General features: G+C 37.2%; 1 protein-coding gene across 4 annotated transcripts in view; it reads left to right on the forward strand.

The window, feature by feature from the left end:
- Positions 1 to 25,779, forward strand: part of DOCK4 (dedicator of cytokinesis 4) — a 253,508-nt gene that overhangs the window by 89,331 nt on the left and 138,398 nt on the right. For all 4 annotated transcript variants that reach the window (XM_030013859.2, XM_030013862.2, XM_030013860.2 and 1 more), the window contains exons 4-8: positions 2,270 to 2,325; positions 4,284 to 4,380; positions 8,634 to 8,782; positions 10,119 to 10,203; positions 11,905 to 12,056. In XM_030013859.2, coding sequence (XP_029869719.1) covers positions 2,270 to 2,325; positions 4,284 to 4,380; positions 8,634 to 8,782; positions 10,119 to 10,203; positions 11,905 to 12,056 — 539 coding nt within the window. The remainder of the gene's footprint in view (positions 1 to 2,269; positions 2,326 to 4,283; positions 4,381 to 8,633; positions 8,783 to 10,118; positions 10,204 to 11,904; positions 12,057 to 25,779) is intronic.

The following is a 25,779-nucleotide window of genomic DNA, read 5'->3' on the forward strand; positions in this document are numbered from 1 at the left end:
ATGCTCCTATGTATTAGGATGATACACTTTACAAATCCAAGGTTCTGGTGAATTTTATTTCTGATTTTTAGATTGTGAACTCAGAGGAAGCTAATTTGAAGGGAAAAGACTACTGAGAATACAAATTGTAAATACTGTTGAAAAAGGTGGTTAGACTGTGCCTATTTTTCTTTATGTTATGAGTTAATTTAGAGCAGCCAGTGGAGACAGGTAGTTTATAGGAGCAACATGCAGAGTATCAATTGAATAAAAGGTATGTATTGTCATGTAAAATATATGGCTCATTTTATTTTTCTTTGATGTGTAGTCTTTGATTTCCATAGTAGTATAGCTGATAGTACTGCAAACCAGACTTCACTGATGTATTTTTTCTGCGTTCAGATATGAAATATTATGAAACTCATATTTCAGCATTTGTTCATGTTGAATATGTTTAAGCTTTAGCTGTCTTACTTGTCTTTCTGTTTTCTTAATCTCTCCTGTTGACTTGCCTCTGTGACTGTAAGATTTTGTTTTTCATATGGGAAACCATTTCAAGATTTCTTTTTTTTTTTTTTCTCAGCATGGTACTAGAGCTTTTATTCTTATATAAAGCCATTGAAGAAAGATCTTAAATCATCTGTTGCTCCTTTAACCTGCATTGTAAGCTTCGCTCCTTTTTTTTCCTCTCTTCATTTCCGAGCCTCTTCAGCTGCAAAATAGGGCACATATACATTAATTTCAAAAGTTTCTAGGAGCTCATATAATAAGTCATTGGCCTTTTGTGCCTAGGCCTGCAGTCTCTGCTCACATAAATTTCCTTTGCTTTATATGGAAGGTCAATGTGAACAATAAATTTAGCCACAGAGTCTAATCTGATGTTTACTACTTTGACCTCATTGATATATATTGCAATTTGATTTATAAGACGTGAGCAGTTGGGATTTGTTATTGCATCTTCTGTGTCGTTTGTTGCAATTCTCACCACATGCTTGCTGTCAGTCTTGCTTTGTGGTCTGTCAAATGTGTTGATAGAAGTTATGAATAGGTTTTCTAAACATGGCTTGATGTGTGAAGAAATGAGATATATATTTTCTGCTTTCCTAGCGTGAATGCAAACAGTTTCCTGAATTGGATTTTTGAAAGGAGTCTCTCCAAAAGTAAAATAATAAGAGCACCTTTTAATTCCAGTTGTTATTGGTATTGCTCTGTCAAGATTCTTCCCTTGTTATTTATTCTGCCAGCTTTGACACTCAAAGAAATTATTTGTGACAGCTGGTCTGCAGTAAGTGTGCATATGCAGCCGTCCTGTTTTCTGGCACGTTGTTACAAGTGCAAGGCTGTACATCTTGCTGTCCTTGGGAGATGCTCTCCTGAGCTACTTTACAGAGGAGTAGGACTATTTACAAGGGCAGTTGCCTTTACGTAGTAGATGCGTTTTTTTTTTTTTTTTGTCGAAGGTCTAACATCTGTGTTAAAAGAAAATGGGACACCATCATCGCAAAGGAAAGCTGTATGCAGCTGTGCTTATTATAAACAGAACATATATGTATTTTCCCTCACTGCATTATGTAATGAGCTGGACCGTATTACATTCCCAGCCAGCTCCTTGAAGCTGAGTTGCTTCATTTTGCTTATTGTTCTGATTTATGAACGTTAGTGTGCTGTAAGAACGGTATGACTGTTGCAGCAATGCTGTCCATTCAGAAGAACAGTGGAGAGCCCTTAAATAACTAGAAAAGGACCACTCCTGTCAGGACCCTGAGGCTCTTCGGTAGGCATCTGCCACAGCTTTCCCGTGCACTGCAGGGCATAGTAGTCACCAAATAAAAATTTATTTTTACTTTCTTTATTAACAAGGTTCAATAAAAGTGAAGTTTATCTATTCTGCTTTATTTAGAAAATCCCTATCTGAAGATACTATTTTTAAGACACTGTTGGTAAGACATTACCCCACCCAGTGGGTTGGTTTCCTGTCAATGTGGGAGTAATTAATAAAACAACTAGGATAAGTGAGCTCTCAAGCAATCTTCTACATGTTCTACACGTGTTTATCTTTTAATTTTCTGAAGTGTTAAAGGATTTAAACTACTGAATATGGCATTTTTTTGTTTCTTAGATCTATACTGAGTATATATTGCATTCTTCTTTTTGTGCATGTTTTTTGGTAATTATTTGGAGGATTTATAATTCAGCATATATTTGCATATTAAATGGTACTAAATGGTACTCAAAACTCATATAAGGAGAGGTTTGTTTTTTTTTTTACCTAAACTATTTTATTTTTCAGGGCATATTTCCATCCAACTACATTCACTTGAAAAATGCATGTGTTAAGAACAAAGGGTAGGTGAAATGTTATGGATTCAAATATTTAAACATGGTCAGTTACTTGTACCAAAGATCTTTTGCTTATAAGGTAAAGTGGTGATTTCGTTATGTTTATAGTATCTTAACTTCAGCCTACTGCCACAGGACTTGAAATAGTTGTCCTTAGCTAACCTGATGCTCCTGCATGGTCATAAAATTGGACTGATGTGCTCTATGTCTTTTCAGAATACAACTGGGAATATCAGTCTGTATTGTCTAGAGGAAAGAGAAAACGATTGCATGTTTTCACTTCCTGTTGTTAAGTTTGGCTTAAAAGAGGTATTGCCTTAATTAGAAGTTACTCTGTACAAAAGCTGGCTATTAACCTGCTGTTTAAGATTAGTTGTTTTCTTTGAGGACAGCAGCTGTACCATGGCAGACAGCTGGCATTTTACAAAAAAATGGTAAAATAATATGTCAGTTCAATGGCAAAAGTTTTCACTAAAACTGTGAATGAATAGAGATGTTGTTTCCTTTACTACTTTTCTTCAGGTGACGAAAAGCCAATATTTATTTTTAACAACAACTGATCTCTTTTCATTTTTAGAAGAGTTAATAAAAACCAGAACAAGTGCTTAAAATTAGTTTTAAAATTTTGTTTTTGAACTCAAATGTTCTGACTAAAAGAAACACTAATCTTTATTTTTTTAGATGTAATACTTACCTTGACAGTCTCACTTCTAAAATTTTTTATTTGTTAGTGATCTTAGTTCAACACATTTTTTTCCAAAATTTTACTTAATTTGGGAGCATTCATATTGTATCATTTATTTAGGTTTATTAATAGAGAGCTGATACATAACAGTTTGAAACCTTTTTAGGTAAAGACATTTCTCAGCCTAATAGATGGATGCCTAAACACCAGGTGTAGGTGACCTTTATTTTGGGAGCATGAATGAATGAGTAGAAGGTCCATGATTCATGATGGGCGAAAATAATAATGAAAATGGTAATCACATTAAAAAAAAAAAAGTCCAATTCCCTCAGGTGACAATAGCTCCATAATTACTGTTAAACTCTCTGCTGTTTGCTATGGAGTTTGCACCACGCGTGGTTTGTTATGCCTTAGGATCCTTTCTCCTTTAAAAGTGGTTGTAAGTAAAACTGAAGGTTCAGTAAAATAAAATTGTTCTAAACCATCACAATAAAACAAAGCTTAAAGATGGAATAATTTTTGTTAGCAGATACCATGACAGTACTTGTGGGGAGTTCAAACTTTGTTGCCCCTATTTTCCTTGTTAGTCTGTGTTTCCCATTCAGGCCATGGGCCCTACGGCACATCACAGCCAGGAGCTGTCACATTGTTTTGTAAACTTGATAAGAGAGAAGTGATATCATGAGAAAAGTAATCCAAGCATGAATGCAAACCCTTGAAATGTACTGTATGTGAGAATGAAGTGGTAGTGATGATGGTGTGTAAAGTGGTGGGGTAGTGCAGAGTTTGGTCTTGACCAAGCTAACCCAGCTTTTTCTTGGCCAACATCAAATAGGCAAGAACTCACTGACACTGTACTAGTTTTCAAGTTTTTATATCTTCTTTCAGTCGAAGGAATGACATTTTCTATCTTATTTCTATAAACAGATGTAAAAAAGAGTGGCAACAGTCACTGGTTTGGAGTCTAAGCTGAAGTGGCAAGATCCCTTTGGAAACTAGGAATTACTCTGCTGTGAAAGTAGTTTTTTGACATGCTTATCTCATAGTAAAAAAACTCACCTTGACTTCTCTAGGACCAAGACTTACCATAGGGATTAAATTATTTTCACCCAAGACTTGGGCATTAAATGAAATGTACAAACAAAAAGTGTCATGGGCTGAAGGAGCACCCATGTATGTTGATAGACATAACTGTTGGCAGGAGGAAGTCTTTATATTAGTAACTGTAATGGGATTTGTAATGCTTGTGTAATATCATGTGTTCTTCTGCGTATTACAGACAATTTGAAATGGTTATTCCAACAGAAGATTCTGTTATTACAGAAATGACATCAACTTTAAGAGACTGGGGAACGATGTGGAAACAACTCTATGTGGCAAGTACCCTGAATGACGTTGCTTTGATTTAATGCCAACAAAAGACACACTTGTTTGGATGCTTTAGTTTAGTTTAAGCATGTATTTCGGAAAAAAACATTCAGTTTGGTTTAACTGTTCTAATTATGGACTAAATACATCTCTCTGTTCCAATCATTCACGGCTACCACTGCTAAGCTTTAGCAGCGTGTTGATTGAGTCTTGTCCAGTTTCATCGTGTAGCTGTTGGATCTAAGGATTCCTTTGTCTGCTAAACTGAAGTGTTGGAAACAAGTGTAACAAACAATATTGGTATTTTATTGAAATATAGAAATACAGTATATTATTGAAAATCTCTTAGCCAGTTGATCTGAATTATACTTATTTTCTCATATGTTATTCTTTTCTCTCGCATCCACATGCTAAGAAGCGCTGAGATGTGGCCGTGTTATTTGCCCAGGATCTCTTGTATATGACACAGAGATCAAGGGATGCCAGCTGTTGAGTCCCCATTGCTGAGGGAGGCTGGGGAGTGGTTCTTGATTAGCAATACTGAACTGATTTTGGATTTACCTACCACACATTACAGAAGTGGATTTGGGTTTTGAACTTTTTCTTTATCTCACACTTTATAAGTTTTAAGTAAAAGTCCCAGGTTTCACAGTTCTCTTGTTTTTCTTATCTGGATATTTTGTGGTTCTGGTGTTTTTCTCCCTCTCCTTGACATCTTCAGGTCAGTTTTTCTCTCCTTGTTTGAATGAAATTGCACTTAGGGTGTTCTATGGTTATTAATGCCTACCTTTCCTTGTTCTGTCATTTCTTCTTGTACTTATGTATACATTTTCATATTTCATTCATTATCAGTCTTAGTAATTCTATTACAACTCCATACAGAATGCCCCTCTATGAAATTGTTTCACTTCAATAGATACTTACAGTCTTAGCTTTCTGTTTAACTATCTTAGTACATTTATCTTCTCAAATTTCACTTTAAATCATGTTTTTTAGTCTTAACTATTCCTGTTTTCTGAACCCATGTTGTACTTTCTGTTGCATTTCTGGACTAAGAACTGGATATAGTTTTCCAGTAGCAGTTGTGTGAGCACCAAACACAAAGTAGCAATAAGCAACTACTTTTTCAAAAAACACCCGTGGTGTGTGTTATTTCTACAATTTCAATTTCTCACTCCATCGCTCTATTGTGCTCACTCTGTAAATGTTGCCACTCCAATTCTGTAATTACCTTTCTTAAAAACTTCAGTTGAAGCAAAGATTATATCAATAAAAATGTTTGTGGGTTGGTTTTTTTTTTTAATTAGGGTAGGCAAACTTTTTTTTGCATGGAGAAAACTCTTTCAAACTCAGCCACCTGATGGTTTCCTATTTATAGTCCTGTTTTGAGTCACCAGTCATTTAAGCAGCTTTTATGTAAATCATGCAGATGTGGGATTATTCCACCTTATTTCTCTAAATGTTGTGCAGTATCAATAGGATCTTGGACATAAGCTCCCTAGACTGTTTTTCACTGCCATGTCTTCTATTAATCTGCTGCAGTCTCCCATTCTTTTGAGAGGTTTCAGACCAGTGACTTTTTCACTGTAAGAAATCCTACCATTTCCTTCTCTGAATTGGCTACCACCATAGGTAGAAATTGTTTTGTTTCGGTATATTCACAACACAGAGAGAAACCTGTTCAATATCTCTCCTTATTCTGACTGAAATTCAGCCTTTCCTGACTGTTCTGCATCTCTTAAGTTTTGGGTTTTTTTTGCACATCATAATCTAAGACACGATTGCTATAATTTCATTTTTCCATGCCTACTTCCATTTCCTCTGTTAAATGAACTCTTTTTCTTACTTTCTTTTGACTGTGGAGTTGTGTCTTTAAAGGTTTAACTAAAATATTTTAGTTTTAAATTGTGACTTGTATCATGATTGTCTTCTCTTTTTAACATTTGATATTCTAATCTACATTACAACCAAACCATGGTTTGGACTTCGCAGCATGTGCACAAATAAATGTAATCAAAACCTGTTCACTTGCCATCTACATAGTCCCCAACCCCTCATCTGAACTCATTGCTGAGTTGATAATTATGATGTAAATTGTGAGATTAGCTACTTTCTGCTGATACAGGGGCTGCTTCTGCTACGTAAGAAACAGCAATGAGTTGTGCCTATAGACCTCCTACAAGTCAGGATGGTACAGAAGTAGCCAGTCTGCTACCTTTTTGTGATGATTGCATGGATTGTGTTCAGAGAGGCTGTTCAGAACCAGGTGACCTTTCTGAAACCTGCAGTTGGAGCAGTTGCTAATTTGCTTAGTGAAAGCTTTTATACAAGAGCCTACAAAATCAAGTATTTCCTTCTGTTGGATTCTGAGTAATAGAGTATCATTTTAAACTTAACAGTGAAATTGTAATTAATCAGTATGAACTGGTTCTTGAGAAACAAGAAACTGTTTCTTCAAAGCTTGCTTGAAATTTCTCTAGATTGTAATGGGAAGTAGTTTTCTCGAATGTCTGAAGCACGTACAAGTGTGATTGCTTTGTGTGTATTAGTAAGTATGTTAGTACATTGGCTGCTTCTGTAACAAAAGGAACAAGAATATGATCCCTTAGTATAGAGACCTAAATCTATAATGCACTCACAGTTGCTTGCAGATCCACTCAGCACTCTGAGATGCAAGCAACTCATAGACAAATTCTAAAGCTTTGGGAAAGAAAGGATGCCTGAAAACGTTATTTTGAGCTTAATAGTGTTGTTAAACGTTAGCATGACTCTTGCATTCACATGAATAATTTACTGCAGTAGAGCTTATCAGCAGATACCGAAAACAAAGATGCACCTGAATTACTGTTTATTCGATTTGATTTTTTTAACTGTAGAAATGAAATCCTTATCCACTAGTGTCTGATGGAAAACTGTGAAAACATACTGTCAGCCTAGTCCTCTATATAATGTTCCTATAAAGTCTTTTTTGTCTTTTGCTCCTAATTCAAGGTCTATTTGTATGACTTTTTTTTTTGTTTGTTTTCTTTTACTTATAAACTTCGTATATTCCTATTTTGTTTGAATTCCTATTGAAGTTGTTTCTTTTTTGGCAACTTTTTTCTTCACTGCTGCTGTTATTGCGTGTTCAAAATATGCTGGCTTTCTTTTTTTTTTTCCAGACAGGAAGCCAAGACAAACAATAAATTAATGCCCATTTTAGTGAGCTTCTGAAGTGAATGAATGTGAAACGAAGAGAGCAGATTTATCAAATGGCAGTTTGTCAGAGCCCTTGGAATATAAAAGTTATTGACAGAGTCATGGTGCTTTTAAGTGAATTTTAGGTTTTCATAGCAATTATGCAGCAGAAATACCTGAACTTTGTTTTTATGCCCTGTGTTCATATGAAGAAGGAAAAGGGAAATTGGCTTCGGGTTTTTTGGCAAGAATTAGCAGAACAAATCTGAATAGGAATGTTTTTTTCAACTTTGTGTGATCCATCACTTAAATGGAGGTCGCAGAAACTTCCTCAAGCTAAAGTTTCGCCGAAAAACTATATCGGGTAAAACTACTTAGAATTGGTGAAGGAAGAGTTAAAAGAACTTCTGTTTAGGAGGAAACTGTTATGGGAAATTGTTTATGTCCTTAACTGGTATATAATTAGAGTAGGAGGATGTGGTTTAAAAAGTAATCATATTCACATCATTTCTCTTACTTTACAGTTAGATGAGGAAGAACTGTCTGGACAGGATTCTGTCTGTGATACTATTTATTTATGGTTAAACAGTAGTGTGTACAGTTATATCTATGCAAGAAAAAATTGAAAGAACATTAACGCTCTGTGGTTCAGAGTTTGAATGCTAGGAGCTATTGCCTTTTCATCCCCTTATGTGTATGAGTTCAAATAGTCTTGAATTACATCACATTCAGTTTGGATGAGACAGAAGCACAGAATGAACATGCTCTTGGAATAAGAGTGCTATGGCATGAAACAATTTTTGTTATATCTGTCACATAAATCAGACTTTGTTAACATGAGGCATAAGGAGTTGGAGTGAAATTTTGGAGTGAGTGTGGTGCAAAGACAGGGTCTGTGGTAAGCTCTGAAACTCTGATTTTTGTCTGCACACACGCATGCATGCAGGTAAAATGGGACAATGAGAAAAAAGACTAAGTAGGGGAATAAGGAAGGAGTTTTCTTTATTTCCCCACCATATCTGTATTTATTAGGCTTGTCAGCTTATACAGGTGATATAGAGGCAATTATATTTTTACCTCACAGAGGAATGAGGGGGATCTCTTTCACCGACTGTGGCACATAATGAATGAAATCCTAGATCTGCGAAGGCAGGTCCTCGTTGGCCATCTCACCCATGATCGAATGAAGGATGTCAAGCGACACATCACTGCTCGTCTGGATTGGGGCAATGAGTGAGTAAATATAATAATAAATGAAAATAATGTAATCTAATTATAATGCCACAGCTTTAGGCTCATTGTAGAATGTTGAAATAAGGGAAAAAATTTAACAAGTGTTACCTTATTTTTAAATGGACTTTTGCCTTCATTGTTTTTCTGTCCACTATGTTTTAACAGTGAAAAGTGACTTGTCATTTTATTTTGCTTTTTTATCTCACTTTATTTTACATAGCAGTGGCACTGTCTACAAGAGAATTGCACTGGAATATCTGTAGCATCCTTTTACGTCTTTTTAAAACACACCTGGCCAGATTCCAATGTGACACAGTTAACATAGCTTTGTTGTCTTAACTGAAACTATATTGGCTGGCATTGTTTCCTTTTTGACTTGTGTAACACAATTCATTTCCTACTGGGGCATCTCTAACGTACATCTTGCTACTATGCTCTGCATCTTTCTTTTATCTGAAAGCGAGAAAAATGTTAAAATACCTTTTGGCATTTGGGTGCTATTTCCAAAGTCTTGTCTTCAGCCTATATTTATTCAGTTAAACTCTGACTAAATGCAGCAATATTCAATAGTAGAATTAACTGAATTTCAGGGGTTTCTCCAACTGCTGCTGTCGGAAAGCCTAAATACCTAACATAGTGGAAGAACTGTGATTAACTGTGTATCATTAACCGTCTGCTTAGAATTTTGTGCTAACTGAATGGAATTGTGATGATTTTTGAAGTGGTCAGTTCCTACTCTTTAAAAACATATTTTTAAAAATCTTTCTAATCTTTCAAATTTTTCTGAATTCAGCATGACTGCCCCATATGTGTTCCTGATGTTTATTGCTTGCTGCTGTGCTGAAAATAAGTTTTATTTCTGTTGATTCAAATTAATTTCATTATTTTGTTCACGGGATACAGACAAGCAGCTTTGATGCCATCCAGGCCATATTAAAAATAAGCTGATATTTTGGCATGTGATGGATTTTCTTTTTATACCTTTGTTTCCGTGTTTGTCATTCAAATTGACAATACTAGCGCAATTCACATTGTACGATGTCCACAGTAGTACAAAGGACAATATCCGTTGTACATTGTCCACAATGTAAAACAGATTTAAAAACTGTGGAAAAATGTATTCTATTAATGTTACAAAGTTAAGAAAGGGGAGGAATCATCTGTGAATGGTGAATACAGCCAAAATACAGTAAAACAACCAGAACCAACTGTAGAGTACCAATTAACATGACCATTGTTTGTTGGAATGTTTCTGTTAAATGTAAATAGAAGCAATGAGTTAATTCGTTTCATCTGTATGTAGAAACTATTCACTATTATTCCATTCCTCATACAGACAACTGGGGCTTGACTTAGTTCCAAGAAAAGAGTATGCTATGGTGGATCCTGAAGAGATCAGCATTACAGAGCTCTACAGGCTGGTATGTGAATATAATACTTGGTACTTTCGCTATCAAATGACATACTGATGTTTTGATGGCAGCTTTCTTCTACTTAACCAAGAGTACTTTTTTTGATCAAATAAACTGGCATTTCATAATGTAATGAGTTTTACTATGAGGAAAGAAGTTTTCTTTTGAAGAGTTATGTCATTGCTACATCTGTACGAGATGCTTTGATATCAAATTTGTGTGTGCACACATGTTCGTTTTACATGTTATTTGTTAAAAGTTTTGTTTTCTGATATTTCATTAAAACTGTGACTGTTAACATGAATTTAATCATCAAAAAAAGCTTATGAGGCTCTTTTGGATTAGAGCTTTACGTGGCCCATGAGTCCTGTTAGATAAGATTTGTGGAAATAAAATAATATACTTATGGTACAAGTATTATCACAATTAATCATACTGGGTTATTGGTCTTTTCTAATATATTAATGTAAATAGCAGTTAAACTGAAAAGAAAAGCTCTCCTTTGGGTATAAAAGCCCATCTTGATTTACTAAAACCAGCACTGGTTTCTTATTTCTTACTCTGATTTAATCTCCAGTGAGCTCTAAGAAAACTTGCCATTCATTTATGTGGACTTTGGCTCATTTTTAAGTACTACAGCTGTTAGAGATACACAGTTCTGAGCCTTACTTGCTTAAGACTAAGCTTTTATTTAAACTAAATTTTATTTATGTTAACTTTTGTATTTAAATACAGAATAAAGCAGAAATACAATTGCTACAATTTTCTGTGGAGCTGAAATTATAATAAATTTTTGATAATTTTTAAAGTTATCAACATAAGTATCTAATGTCAAGCCTTGTAGTAATTTCTTCATGCTAGAATCAGTATACCTTTGGCAGTTTCAAAGTCATATGTAATCTTATGGAATCCTGTTGAAGCACTAGATGAAATACAGTGAGGAACCATTAATCATAAGAAGAAACATACAGAGGAACAATAACCCAGGAAACTAATAATGGAACTCGTGGAGTGCACTTTCAAAAATAGAGAGGAAAAAAAAAAAACGCCCAAAATAACCTAAGTTTGAAGGCTAAGTAGCTTAGACTGCTGTTTAAAATGATTTTTGGTACAGTGTAAGAGAGAAATAGTACAACTTAATATTGTCCTACTCTTAATGGGTGATTAAAATGTTGAAGGTATAAACTGTGAAGTCAAATCAAGAGAATTTAGTAGCTTCTATATAGCAGACTGCCAAAGATCATAAAATAGGGATGTGATTTTTTTTTTCCATCTTAAAATACTGGTGTTTAGTCTTCTACAAAAGCATTTTTGTGTGTTTGAATACCAGACTATCAGATCATTAACCATTTAAACCAGCTATGAAATACTATATTGTTACAGCAAAAGCTTTATAGTGGCTTAGAATTTTCAGAGTAGAAAAAAGGTAAACTTCTAGAGGTTACTGTTTTTTCTCCTAGAGATAATTATGATGCAGTGCAACACTGGGAAAGTCCCTTCCTCATGTGTTCCTTCTCAGATACAAAAGAACCCAACCCAAACCAAAACAAAAGAAAAACCCCCAAAAGGCTTATTACAAGTTAATGCTGAATTTAAAATATAAAAATTGGGATTAAGAAAGTAGTTCAGCATTACATTTTTTACTCTTTTTGTTTTGAGATTTTTACAATTAATTCAAACTGGCTGCTCTATCGTTCGTGGTATTTTTAGATGGAGCATCGTCATCGAAAAAAAGATACACCAGTACCAGCTAGCAGCCACCATCTTTTTGTTCAGATGAAGAGTCTAATGTGCTCCAATCTGGGAGAGGAACTTGAAGTAATCTTCTCACTCTTTGACAGTAAAGAAAATCGGCCCATCAGGTACTGCATAATTTTTCACTGGAATACTGATTTTACATAAGTTTTGTCAATATACTCTGTATGTTTTGATCCAGGTAACAAATTTCATATTTAGAAGCAAGCAGAAGTTTGTTTGCTTCCTTTTGAAATTAGATTTCTATACTTTACAGTTTGTAGTTTTGTTTTAGGTTTAAGTAATGTGTATTTCTCCATCTTTTTTACCTATTTCAGTTTTCAGTTAGTTTTGTTTGTGTAGGAACATATATACATGTATGCATACAGAATGAATGTTAGTTCTGTGACCTAAAGGTCATTTTTCAGTATCTCTATTTTCCTCTCTCCTAATCAGTGCATATTCAAAACTTAGAACTGTTGCTTGCTCTGTAATGTTTGAGATGAATTCTTCTAGGTACATGAGACTGGAGGGCTGCCCTTGGTCAGTGAATTAAGTGTCTTTTTATAAAAGCAGCCTGTACTTCAATGAGGAGGTGCCTGTTCTTCAGTAAAACAGTCAAACCCATCTCGCATCCACTGAGGGTTTGTTTGACCTCTTTTTTCAGCTGGGAGCTGATCCTGGAACCATCTTTTTTTTTTTTTTTTTCCTGTTTGTCCTAGAGCTTAAATTCTGAGAGCCCTGATAACCTGTGAATTTTTAAATATTCAGTAATTATTTCTACTCCCAGCACATTTCTAGCCAAGAGAGAGAACATGGGAGTGAATGGTAATGGAACCACTATGAACTCAATAAATATGAGCATGGGAGGAGAGCAGTGTTAGTGCAAGAGCCTTGTAAGTTCTGTTTGAGGAATATGCCAGGAAGATTGAACCATTAAATGCTTGTGCAGTGGTGGTTTGACCCTGGCTGGATGCCAGGTGCCTAACAGGGCACTCTTATCACTCTTCTCCTCAACTGGACAGCGGAGAGAAAATATGACAAAAGGCTCGTATGCCAAGATAAGGACAGGGAAAGATCACTCGGCAATTAACATCATGGGCAAAACAGACTCGACTTGGGGAAAATTAATTTAATTTATTACTAGTCAAGTTGGAAAAGGGTAATGAGAAATTAAACCAAATCTTAAAACACCTCCCCCCCACCCAGCCCTTCTGCCCAGGCTCAACTTCACTCCTGATTTTTCTCTACCTCCTCCCTGCCAGCAGTGCAGGGGGACGGGGAATGGTGGTTGGGGTCAGTTCATCACCCGTTGTCTCTGCTGCTCCTTCCTCCTCAGCGGCAGGACTCCTTACTCGTCCCCTGCTCCAGCGTGGGGTCCCTCCCACGGGACACAGTCCTCCATGAACTTCTCCAATGTGGGTCCTTCCCACATGCTGCAGTTCTTCATGAACTGCTCCAGCATGGGTCCCTTCCACGGGCTGCAGTCCTTCAGGCACAGACTGCTCCAGCCTGGGTCCCCCGCAGGGTCACAAGTCCTGCCAGAAAACCTGCTCCAGCGTGGGCTCCTCTCTCCACAGGTCCTGCCAGGAGCCTGCTCCGGCATGGGGTCCCACGGGTTCCCAGCCTCCTTTGGGCATCCCCCTGCTCCGGCGTGGGGTCCTCCCCGGGCTGCAGGTGGAGATCTGCTCCCCCGTGGACCTCCCTGGGCTGCAGGGGGACAGCCTGCCTCACCATGGTCTTCCCCACGGGCTGCAGGGGAATCTCTGCTCCGGCGCCTGGAGCACCTCCTGCCCTCCTTCTGCACTGACCTGGGGGGCTGCGGGGCTGTTGCTCTCACATGTTCTCACTCCTCTCTCTGGCTGCAGTTGCCATTGCACAGCAGTTTTTCCCCTTCTTACATCTGTTCTCCCAGAGGCACTACCACCGTTGCTGATGGGCTCAGCCTTGGCCAGCGCTGGGTCCATCTTGGAGCCGGCTGGCATTGGCTCTGTCGGACATGGGGGAAGCTTCTAGCAGCTTCTCGCAGAAGCCACCCCTGTAGCCCCCCAGCTACCAAAACCTTGCCGTGCAAACCCAATACAGTGGGAGATCACTTTCTGGTCAGAAGGCTCCCATTCATACTTTTCTGCTGGTTGTTGGCCACTCTATTCTTAGCTGTCCTCATGATAGAAGGAACATGTTCTGGAGGCAACAAACATCTGCTTTAAGACTGGCCACAAGAGAAATGAAAGACTAGACTTCAAAGCAAAAAACACTTTAGATAAGACAGCTCGCAGATACACGAAAAGAAATATAAGCTACTGCTCTAAGCCTGTTAATAGGGTAAAAAGTGTTACTCAGAATGTGTACAAAGCCATGACTGTGTACTACTTGTCATCTTACATATGGCAATAGGAATCTGGGGAACCGTGTGGAATTTGGACTGAATTTAATAAAATTATGCCTGTGCTTTGTAGTTGGGCAAGATAACTAACCAGTGCTTTGAAGGAAGATTATACTGAGTAAATTGATTTTTGTTGTTAATGAAATCATATATAAGCAACTGTTTTTACAGTGTTAGGTGCTAAATACTGACACTTCATTCTGGCTGCATTTTGGACATTAGTCACCAAAACGCAGTTTACTGTCACTTCTGAGAATTAAATGTTCATCAGGGCACGTTTCCGTGTTCACGCCAGTGAATGCCACAGCAGGTGATAGATTTAGGAGAGCTTCAGACCTTGACAGAAAACAATTTGGGTGTTATGGATTGCTGAAAACAAGTTTATGGCAGTAGTGGTAGTATGAAAGCAAATGGATTGGATTTCATGTTCACATGAAAGCACAAATTCTAGAGCTGTTTGTCACATGCTTGCTGTGATCTGACCTTTAGTTATTGATTCCTGACTCCAGTGTCTGTTTGCAGCTGCTTTATTATGTGTGAACTTCCTCATCCCATTACTGGCAAACCTTGAAGAAGTGTGTTGCCGTGAATCCAAACTGCTTTCTAGCGCATGGGGGGAATGACAAGATGAACTTTGTGAAGGTAGTTTGCAGCCATCTACAAAACAAACAGATACCCCCACGACAACAAAACCACAACAAATAACCCTCCCAAGAAACAAACAAACCTCTCAATGTGTTGGAAAAGCTGAAACCAAGAGAGTTTTTGCAAGAACAGATTAAATGCAAGGTATATCTTTAGCACAGATATGAACTCTGGAATGCAGGGGTGTCCAAGCTGGATATTTATATGGTCTTTCTGGACTAGACCTGGAAGCAATACAACCAGGTTATCACAGAGTTAAACCAAAGCTAGTTGGTCTTGATGCACAATGGTGCGGTATGATGTACAATTTTTATTCAGTACAGAAGGGTGGGATAGTTCAGAGGTCTTTAGGCCCTGGCTGACGCATGCATAAAATGAACAGCCTCCATCAGAAAGATGATGTGTGAGAGGAGAAAGTGTCTGCGCTCCCCAGCTACTGCAGTTCGCACGCTGCAATGATGCCGAAGCTTACCGGCAATAGTAGATTTGTGGAGCCTGGATACGCACACTCTTCTGCTCATGTCTGATGAAAGTGCGAGTCAAAAGCTGTGCGTAGCAGCACCTTAAGGTCTGTCACAACCTAGCTGTGTCAATTTTTTATTGTTTTCCGAAGTTGTTGTCTTGTGGTCCAGTAGAAAAATGCAGTGAAAATAATAAATGAAACTTGTTAATAGCACAGATAAACTTAAGGAACTGTACATGATAGTTTATTTCCTGAAACAAAGGTCTTTGATTAAGAATAGAAGTATAGGGATATACATGACTTTAAATTTATTTCTTCAATTCATTGCTTATGGTATTAGAATTTTTGGGTTTTGTTTCTTTGGACTTTGTTGCTTTTTACCTCAAATTTCAGTTTTGCAAGCACTTTGTGTACCAAGCTTTCCTCAGGTGGGTAATCCTGCTTGTTTTAATGAGACCGTTTGAATGTGTAATGTTAAGTACAAGCTCACAGGTACAATTGCTCCAAAAATGTGGCTTTATGTGGATTCTAATACAGTGTTCATTGTCCATCTGATGTAAATTAATATAAAGCAAGCGATCTCTATAGCCTCTTAAACAAAGAGTTCATCTGAAGAGAGTAAAAATAGCAAAATTGAGATTTAATGATAGAATTTTTGTTCCAATGTTTTTCTTAGGACTAACAGCTTCTTATCAGGTGGACCTGCAAATGTAGTATCTCTCTATATATCTATTTCTTTTTTTGTAACCTCAGGTTCATGCAATTGAAATAGCAGCTTTGAAAGATTGTTGGAGGACTAGAAGCAACGTTATCTGAGCAATTTTTTTAATTGACTGGATATCTCTTTTTCCACAGCCTTTTTTTGTTTTATGTTACCCATTTCATACATTCAGCTGTTTGAACAGAAACATTTATTCAAGTATCACGGTTAAACCGAATTGCAATTGCAGATACTGAGGTGGGGCAAGTACCTACAAAAACTAGTAGTAAGGCTTTAGGAAGCTTGAGTATAGCAGCTCCCTTCCTAGTCCAGCTCCAGACTAGTGCAAGAAGCCGCCGCCTCTGGGTAGGATGCTCTGATCCGAAACAGTTAGCAACATTCAGAAAGAAATACAGCGTATTTGAGCTCACAGCTTGCCTAGCTTCTTCATTTTACTGGCCTGCAAGGAACCACAGCATATAAATGATATTTTGTGGCATTTTTCTTAGTGAGATTATTTTTAATGTATTAGTATAAATCTAACTGTATATTGCTGCAGAGTTTATACAGAAAGTTTTCATTAAATTTTGAGTATTTATACATTACTGATGAGAGGATGTCATTTTTACTAATGCATAAAACACTTTGATTTTGTGGTAGTGACTTGGCAAATTTTCAGTTACTGATTTTTCTGATCAACTGTAGTATCGAATACTTTGAAAGGGTTTGATTTTTCTATCGGAGTTGTTAATGTGGATAGCATGTTACGATGTGGAAAAGTCTGTGCTTCGGAAAAACAAGTTAAAAAGAAGGTAAAACAGGGAAGGTATGGTTTAATAGCTGAGCTTTACGTTAAACTGCAAGAATAAGGTTGCCATTAGGCCATTGTAAAGTTGTAGTTTTCTCAGGCAATATTAAGAACTGATGAGACTTAGAATATAGTCATTGAACATTGAAAGGTAATGAAAGTTTTTGTTGTTGTTGCTATAGTTATAGATTCTCTCTGAAAAAAGCACACCATAGCAACTGAGATGAACCAAGTTATAAGCAGAAAGCACAGTGTGTTAACAGTTCTTGCATTTGACTTAGTGGAACTAGAATTGAGTGTCTAATAAGAAAATATAACACCATTACATGCTAAGAACAGATTAAAAGAATATAGGTGTATAATGCAGAAAGAAACTTAGATATCACATTGGAAACTGTGATCCTGAATGTCAGCACACAACTTTTCTCTAATTCTTGTGACCCATGTGTTTTGCCACAGGAACGAAGTTCAGTGAAGTACTCTCAGCAGGGCTGGATCATTGCGTGATGCAATGTTAGCCACTGTTTGTCTTTGTAAAGACAACCAGAGAAGGAAAAAAATAATAGTAATAATTGTAATTCCCTTTGCATGTTATACAATATCTTAATGACAATTGCTGTAGTTCAAGAGACAGTCCAGACTCCCAGGAAGATAGGGAAATTTAAGTTTGAATATTCAAAGGCAGAGCAAGAAACTGAGTATTGGTCTTTGTTTTCTTAAAGAAAAACCCAACCTATTAATATAAACCTGTTCTTCACCTACACTACACTCTTGTTCCTCTTAACTTAAAAAAAAACAACCACAAACAAAAAAACCAAACAAAAAACCCCCCCCCCCCCCCCCCCCCCCCCAAAAAAAAAAAAAAAAACAAACCCAAAACAAAAACCAAACCAAAGTGGTCATTGCATGCTTTATATTTAAATTTAGCATTTGCTTCTCTTCATCACCTTTTGTTTCTCTGATTAGTTGTGCTTCATTAGAAAAGAATTGGTCCCGAAAGAACATGCAAGTATATCTTCAGGGTAGGGGAGATGTTGTCAGGCTCTGGAGTCTGAGTAGATGGAGGTATCTTTCTGTAGTCACAAGTAAGATGCCAAGATTAAGACATATGCCAATGCTTAGCATTTCCTTTTTGTTTAATTTCAGAAGGTTTCATAATGAATAAATGGACTTTAGGATTGGAATCCAGCTCTAAAGACATCTAAACTGAAGATCTTTGTGTGAATTGCATCTCTAGGCTCCCTGTTACAGGTCTACAGAGACCTAGTTATAGTCAGTGAAACCTAGAACACGATTCAGCTGATGAAATGTCTGCATCTTCTTTAGGGCGTGTTGGATAGCTCTTCAGAATCCATAGACTGTATTGATTAAAGAGCTGCTCAGCATACCCTGAAGTAATTTTGAGCTGAATGCATCCTATTTCTTTTTTGTTTTCTGTTTCAGTACTGTAGATCTCAATAAATTTGAGTCTTCAAGTTTAGAAAGACTTGATGTTGAATTCGTAAAGGATATAGATACTCAGTATTAGTTATCTGACTTCTTGACATTAGCCCCTCAGAGTGGAATCTATAAGGAGAAGCACTCTGAATTTGCTCTTAAAATATTTGCAAAGGATTTAGAGTAGATGGATCAAAAATAAGTGATATATGTATATACAAACTTACTACTGTTGCTCCAGTATATATTGAAATTCTTTTGTTAAAAAAGAAAGCATGGTCTGTGTGTCTCTTGTTACTATGTTGTGGTAGGCAATGTACATGTTTAAGGAATATTCTTCTAATTTAACGTATAAATTGGTGCTGTCATTGTGACCTAGCAGTGCATTTCTAGGATGGCACCTTTTAAAATGAGATGGAAAATAAAACCATTAAACCATTATTGTGATTTTGATAATGTGTCTTAGTATTCCTTTAGTGCTTTGTATAAAAGGAAAATTGGGTAAATTTATAACTAGATTTTTCTCAACTAAATAATTTTTCATCTTAAAACCATGGATAAAGGCTCATAATTTCCCTAACATGTGCTAAGAATTAGATAATGTTTTTCAGGTGATCTGTTGAGAATCTGTAATGTTGAAATGAATTAGTGACTTGCCCAGACTTGATGTTAGATGGTGACAAAAAAAAAATCAGTGTGATGCTTGGGGTTCTTTCTGACCTTCAGAATTCCTAACTAAAGATTGGTAGCAGCTGTGATGCCTCACTTGCACCTAACTTAGTGTGATCAGTGTCCACTTTGGGCAACAGGGATTTTTGCTGTCAGCTTTAGTAAGCTAGAGATAAATGTTCTTTTGTGATCACTTGCCATTTGTTTGGGACAATATGGAACTATACTTTTTTCCAGGCTTTTTTCGTTGCTGGAAATTGCTATTAAAAATAACTGTTTCTAATTGTGTTGGTGTCCCCAATAACATCAGTTCTGTTCTATTAAGGTAGATGTAATAATAAAATAGAGGTTTATTTATGACTTTTATTGCTGTTAACAAACAGTAATAATAAATATTACTTTGCAGACTGTTTCTATGTTGATAGAATTGTCTAATGTGTGTCTTCACAATTTAAAAGGTTTTGTTGGGACATGAATATTCTACTTCCTGTATGGAAGCAAGAAAACTGTCAGTATTTAAGTGAAGTATTTAAGTCTGAATGGTGACTTGCTTATGCACTTGATGCATTAAGACAACAGTTGCAAGTCATTAATTTTCTACTTAATTGGTGCATACTAATTTCACTTGAGTGTGTATGCATATGTATATATCCATATTTTCTAGCTAAACTAGCTGCTAGGAATAATTTTTGCTATGACTTAAATTAACAGTAAACAGCTGAAGTCAGCCCCTGATGATTCCTACAGTTTTCCCTGGTGGGTTCTTGTATCTTGTTCCATTTGCCTTCCCCTCTTTCTGCTTTGCAGTTTTCTTTCTTAGAACAGTAGCAGCCCCTGAGTGGGTTAGAGCAAGTGTGCGAATGGCAGTGCTGTAACATGGTACAGCCATACGGCTTGTCCCAGTAAAATTCTTTGGTTTATGCCCTATTGCGTCTTCTAACCTTGCATTCCTCTTCTTCTCTTATTTCTGTTAAGGGAACAAGCCCTGTTTGTGTATTCTTCATTTTTTTTGTTCTTTAAGAAAGTTTTAAAAAGCTATCTTGATGACACTTTAATTTGTAGAAGTAATTATACTATTTGAAAATTTTTAGCATACACAGTTGTAGAGTAGTGTTGTTAGTGTATTTGGAAAATTAAAGAGGTCTGTGATCACATCTTCTCTCGAGGCTTTTTGTCTTTCAGTTCAGTCCCGTTTTCCTGGCCACTGATGAGCTTTTACTGGCTACTTGAGTTCTACAATATCTTAGTCTGTTTCTAAAGTATATTATCTCAAACATACTCTGTCTAGATCTATTGAGAGTCCAGACGGTGTTAATTAGCGTTGTTAAGAAATGCTTTTATAAAATCTGTTCCTTGAATCTGGCATGCTCAACAAATGCTTGAGAACAGCAAAATCAGAAGGACTTATCAATTTAGTATTGAGCATTGATGGTTTGTTTTTATGTCATCTAATTTTGCTGTAACTAGATGAACAGTTTGAAAGTCTAAGGCTGCTGTCTACTTCAGCAAGTAGTGCCAGCCAGTAGGAGTGGAGTTGTAGAGCCGCAGTTCATGGTAAGCCCAATGTTAATGTGTAAATGTTTCAAGGATTTGACTTTGGACTAACTCTGTGGTTTGTGAACTGAGTGGCAAGAATGTATGTTCCAGTTTAGTTTTATGCAGAAGAAATCACTAGCTTAGGCTATTCTGGGTTGTGAATCAAAAGGTGGAGACGATCAGAAGATTTTGTTCAAAAGCGAATACCTGATTCAAACTAACCCAATCATGTAGATCATAAAACAGTGTAAGAAAGATAGGCATTACAGGATCGTAGTTTGAACAGGGGAAAATCCTGTAAAACATGGAGTCACTTGGCTTTACTTATGCAATTTTTTACTTTGGGAGTTAACTGATTTTTTTTTTTTGCCAGTACAATCACATTACAAAAACAATTTCAGCATTAAAAGAGATTATAGACACCTGAATGCAGTTGATTTAATGTGAGATGCACTTACAAGAAAAAAACTAAGTGTAAACTTTAGGTAAAAGGTAGGACATTGTTAGACCTCCAAAGGAAGACTGGAAATGTGTATTTTCAACATTTCAGCAGAGTGCAAGTACCCCATGTTCCGATGCTCTTTATTAGCTGCTTTATAAATCAATTGTAATGTGTGGTCATTTATGAGATTTGTGAAGTTTTTCTATTCCTAAGAAATTATCAGTAGCTTCTGTTCTGTAAAGTTGGAATAAGATGCTTAGCTTCCCAACATTTAGAAAACTGAAGAGTGTGGCGATGATTGTTTGCTTTGGGGGTATCTTCTTCTCTTACCAGCACAAAAGTTAATGAAATCAAACTGCAGGGAGAGAGGTTCATCACACTTACAAAGCCCATAGTATGTACTTCAACAGATTATGCAGTTACCAGTTTTGTAGTGGCAGATTTTTGGAGAAATAAAAGACATCTGATCATAGTATGTGCTTTTCCTCCACATGTACTCATATCATTTACCCAACACAGCAGTTTGTTGCAGCAGTGATGACCTTAGTGTACCCAGAGGGCCCATTTACACTGGAGCTCTAAGAACACCGATCCTTTAATCAAAATTATATTGATTTTTTTTTTTTATCAGATCCTGGGAAAATCTCACTTATCAGCTTTTAATAGAATCAGTTTAACAAGTTGCAAGGGACAAAGTAACAGGTTAGCTGTTTTCCAGACAATGTGCATTATTCATGGAGACTGTTAACTTTATTTCTTCCTTTATTTATTTCTTTGCTGTTACAAAAACCAAAGCAACAACAAAAAAAGCCAAAGAAAATATTTACCATATGACTGGGTTAAAAAAACCCAAATATCCCAATGTCCTCTGAAATACTTGGCTTTCCAGTGTAGATACTGTAAGTCTGTACTTATATTTGTAGCACATTGCTATCCAGAGATCTTGCCTGTTTTTTTCAAGAGAATTTTGAAAACACCAACAACAATGGGCACTGTATTACAAAAAAGGGAATGGAGGGTATTAAGCCTGCTGCCTACATTTGTTCAATTCAGACTGTGGACCCTGTTCTTGGCATTGATGAGTATGCATAAGAATGCTGCATCATCTTCTGCCCAAAGTCCCAGTTGCTTTGCTGACCTTTACATTTATGTAGTTCGTGCCTCTGTGTTATGCCAATGTACTGCTGTAGAAATTATTTTTCTTAAATCTGCAATGTGGCACACAGTTCTTGTGTAGCAGTGTCTTTTCTAAACCATTTTCTTAATGTTATAATTTTTTCCAAATAGCAATGCTATTAATAGGACAATTTCAAGGCAGCACTTCAGAAAGATGGAGTGCGGTAAGATTTTCTTTCATTGATACACGTTTTGTGTCTGTGTCAATATGATATGAACGTCTTATCACAAATGATTGATGCCTCTGGCCCCATCTGTGTGAGGAGCAGAGATAAGTTGGCATGCTAATCCTCCTTTTCCTGTCACCTTGAACAACCTTGTTTGTAACTATCATATTGCCCTCATGAGCACAGATTCTTAAGCAGCACAAAGAGGAATAGGCTGTTTATCCAAGGCCAATGAAAGCAAACTGCATTTTCTATTTCATGAGCTTTTGATTATATACTTAATGATTGTGTAAACTTCAGACCATATCAAAGAGTAAGATTACCCTTCCGTTGTTATACTTTCAACATCACCTTTTTAGTGACATTCATACGCATCATCAATCTTCTTATGCCTTTCTTCTTTCACTTCTGCTGTTAATTTAAATCTGTTAAATCACTTGCCGAAAGCTGAAATCCACATTTTCTTTGTCAAAATATTTACTACTTTGTGTTCTAAGGGTTTTATATTTTCCTTTTTTCAGGAAAAAGCCATAATGTCAGTTTTTTTCCCTCTAAGAAACAAATACTACCCTCCCCTCTTATTTTATGAAAATCTTAAAGGATTTTGGTGTAGTAAGAGAATGTTTAAAGGCATTTTTTTGCAACCTCTGTCAGCATCTTCAAAGCTGAGATCTGCTGTGTTCTAGCGCAGCTCAAAGAACTCGACTTGTAATCATCCCTCTAATAAAGTTTACACAACTGACTATTGCTGATTGTTAAGTCAGCAGTCAGAACAACAGCAAGGAAGGGCTTGCATACCTCAGAATCAAGCTGATGATACATTTCCATTACCCAGAAGGCTCACTACTGAGAACCCAAGATGTTTTCCTTTGAAGATATCCCTGTGGCCTCTCTTGAGCAAGACCTCAAAGTTTCAATATTACTTTAAGCATGTAAGTGGGTTACACTTGAGTTTCAGTACCTAGTTTATGTAGGATCAGTGCTTCAGATATCAGCACTCTAAACGCAGGAGACTTGAATAGTAAAATTCTTTGTTGCTTCTAAACAGTGTTGAACACTAGACCATAAAGGACATGGAGAATATATTTGTGAATCTGTAGTGTATGTACTCAGTGCAAGGCTAGGGAAGTTATTAAAAAAGTACAAGAAAAGAATCCTGTATGGATGGCCCTCTGGCTAATGAAGAATGTTGCTTCTTGGTGTGTGGAACAGTTTGTTAATTATAGTCACTTGGAACTTCAGGGCAAGTAGAGAGAAGTGATAGAGTGTTGTAGCATGGAAGTTATTAACTCGCAGTGGTGGAAGATGGAGAAAAATGTGTGAAGAAGAATATTTCTGTAAAGATTCAAATGACCCAGCTGTCTGTCTATGCCGCCTTTATGTGGTACTTTCCATGATTCTGTGATTATGTGTATGGTTGAGGTTGGAAAGGAACTTCAGAAGTCATCTGATCTAACTCCCCTAGAGCTGGTTGCCCAGGACTATGTCCAGATGGCTTTTAAATGTCTCCAAGGATGGAGACTCCACAACCTCCCTGGGCAACCTGTCCCAGTGCTCGGATGCCCTCACAGTAAAGAAATTGTTTCCTGATGCTCAGAGGGAACCTCCTGTGCTTCTGTTTGTGTCCATTGACTCTGGTTCTGTCACTGGGCACCACTGAAAAGAGCCTGGCTCTGTCGTCTTTACATCCTCCCTTCAGGTATTTATATCGATACTAATAAGATCTCCTCTGAGCCTTCTATTCTCCAGGCTAAACAGTCCCAGCTCTCCCAGCCTTTTCCTCCAGTCCTTTAATCATCTTCATGGCCCTTCTTGGACTCTCTTCGGTATGTTCATGTCTCCTTTGTACTGGGGAGCCCAGAACAGGACACAGTACTCCAGGTGTGGTGTAACCAGTGCTGACTAGAGGGGAGAAGGAGCATCTCCCTCAACCTGCTGGCAATACTTTGCCTAATGCAGCCCAGGATACCCTTGGCCTCCTTTGCCTCAAGGGCATACTGCTGGCTCATGGTCAACTTCGTGTCCACCAGGACCCCCAGGTCTTTTTCTGCCAAGCTGCATTCCAGCTGGATAGCCCCCACTACGTACTGGTGCATGGGATTGTTCCTCCTGTAGGACTTTGCGCATCCCCTGGTTGAACCTCAGGAGGTTTCTGTCAGCCCATTTGTCCAGCCTGTTGAGATCCCTCTGGATGGCAGCCCAACCCTCTGGCGTATCAGGCACTTCTCCCAGTTTTGTGTCATCAGCAAACCTGAGAGTACACTCTGCCCCATCATCCAGGTTATTAACGAAGACGTTAAACAGGACTGGACCCAGTATTGACCCCTGGGGTACACTGCTAGTTACTGGTCTCCGGCTAGACTTTGTGCCGCTGACCACCACCCTCTGGGCCCGGCCAGTCAGCCAGTTTTCAAGTCACATTGCTGTCTGCTCATCCAGCCCATACATCAACAGCTTGTCTATGAGGATCATAGGGGAGACAGTGTCAAAGGACATACTGAAGTCCAGGTAGACACTACCCACTGCTCGTCTCTCATCTACCAGGCCGATCATTTCATTGTAGAATTTTATCAAGTTGGTCAAGAAGTTTCAGTTCAGAGACAGCTGCTAATTAATTTCAATTTCTTTATGGTTCTTTTCATAGCATGCTTATCGTGCAGGTGTTTCACGCTAGAGATGTTATTTTGGACTTTTTTTGTATACAACGTGTGTGTCTATTGTTCCTTTCCATGTTCTTTCCAGACACTTGATTCTTTATTTTAGTGTAACATTAAAGAAAAGAACAAATTAGGCTTGTGAAATGGTTGGGAGGGTGCTTTAAAACCAGATTTGGAAATCATTTTAGATGGTGCAATGTATTTCAAATACAAAAGCTGGCAAGAAAGTGAGAAAAGAATTTTATATATGTGCATACATCCATGCACATTAGTTGACATTCAGATTTTCTGCTCCTGTATGTGCAATATCTGATTATTCAATATATAGCTTTTGTTTCTGAATGTCACGGAAATTCAGTCTTTTTTAATAAATAACCCTGCATAAAGAGAGGGGTTTGTTTCTACCATTGTCTATGAGAATTAATATCATTCTGGGAAAAAAAGTGTGTCTGTTTTTTTCCAGTTGTTTAAGGATATGTTTTAGCTGTATCTCAGACTAAGTTACCCGATCCCAATAGCACAGATTTTCTGTGAGGAGCGAACACTGACTAGAGAGGCAAAATTCAGACTGGACTCTGTTGTAGTTTTTCAGCAACATAGAATTTTTGTAAAGAAAAAATGTATGTACATGAAAGCATGCTTAGTACAATGCCATATCATATGCTACATGCAGTCTAGGTGTTCCTTGTAATTTTTACTTTATCACTACTCTGCCTTTTCCCTTAAAATACTATTTTTTTAACACATGTAACCTTCACTTCATTA

The sequence above is a fragment of the Aquila chrysaetos genome, chromosome 5, assembly GCF_900496995.4.
Source record: "Aquila chrysaetos chrysaetos chromosome 5, bAquChr1.4, whole genome shotgun sequence".
NCBI classification, from domain to species: Eukaryota; Metazoa; Chordata; class Aves; order Accipitriformes; family Accipitridae; genus Aquila; species Aquila chrysaetos.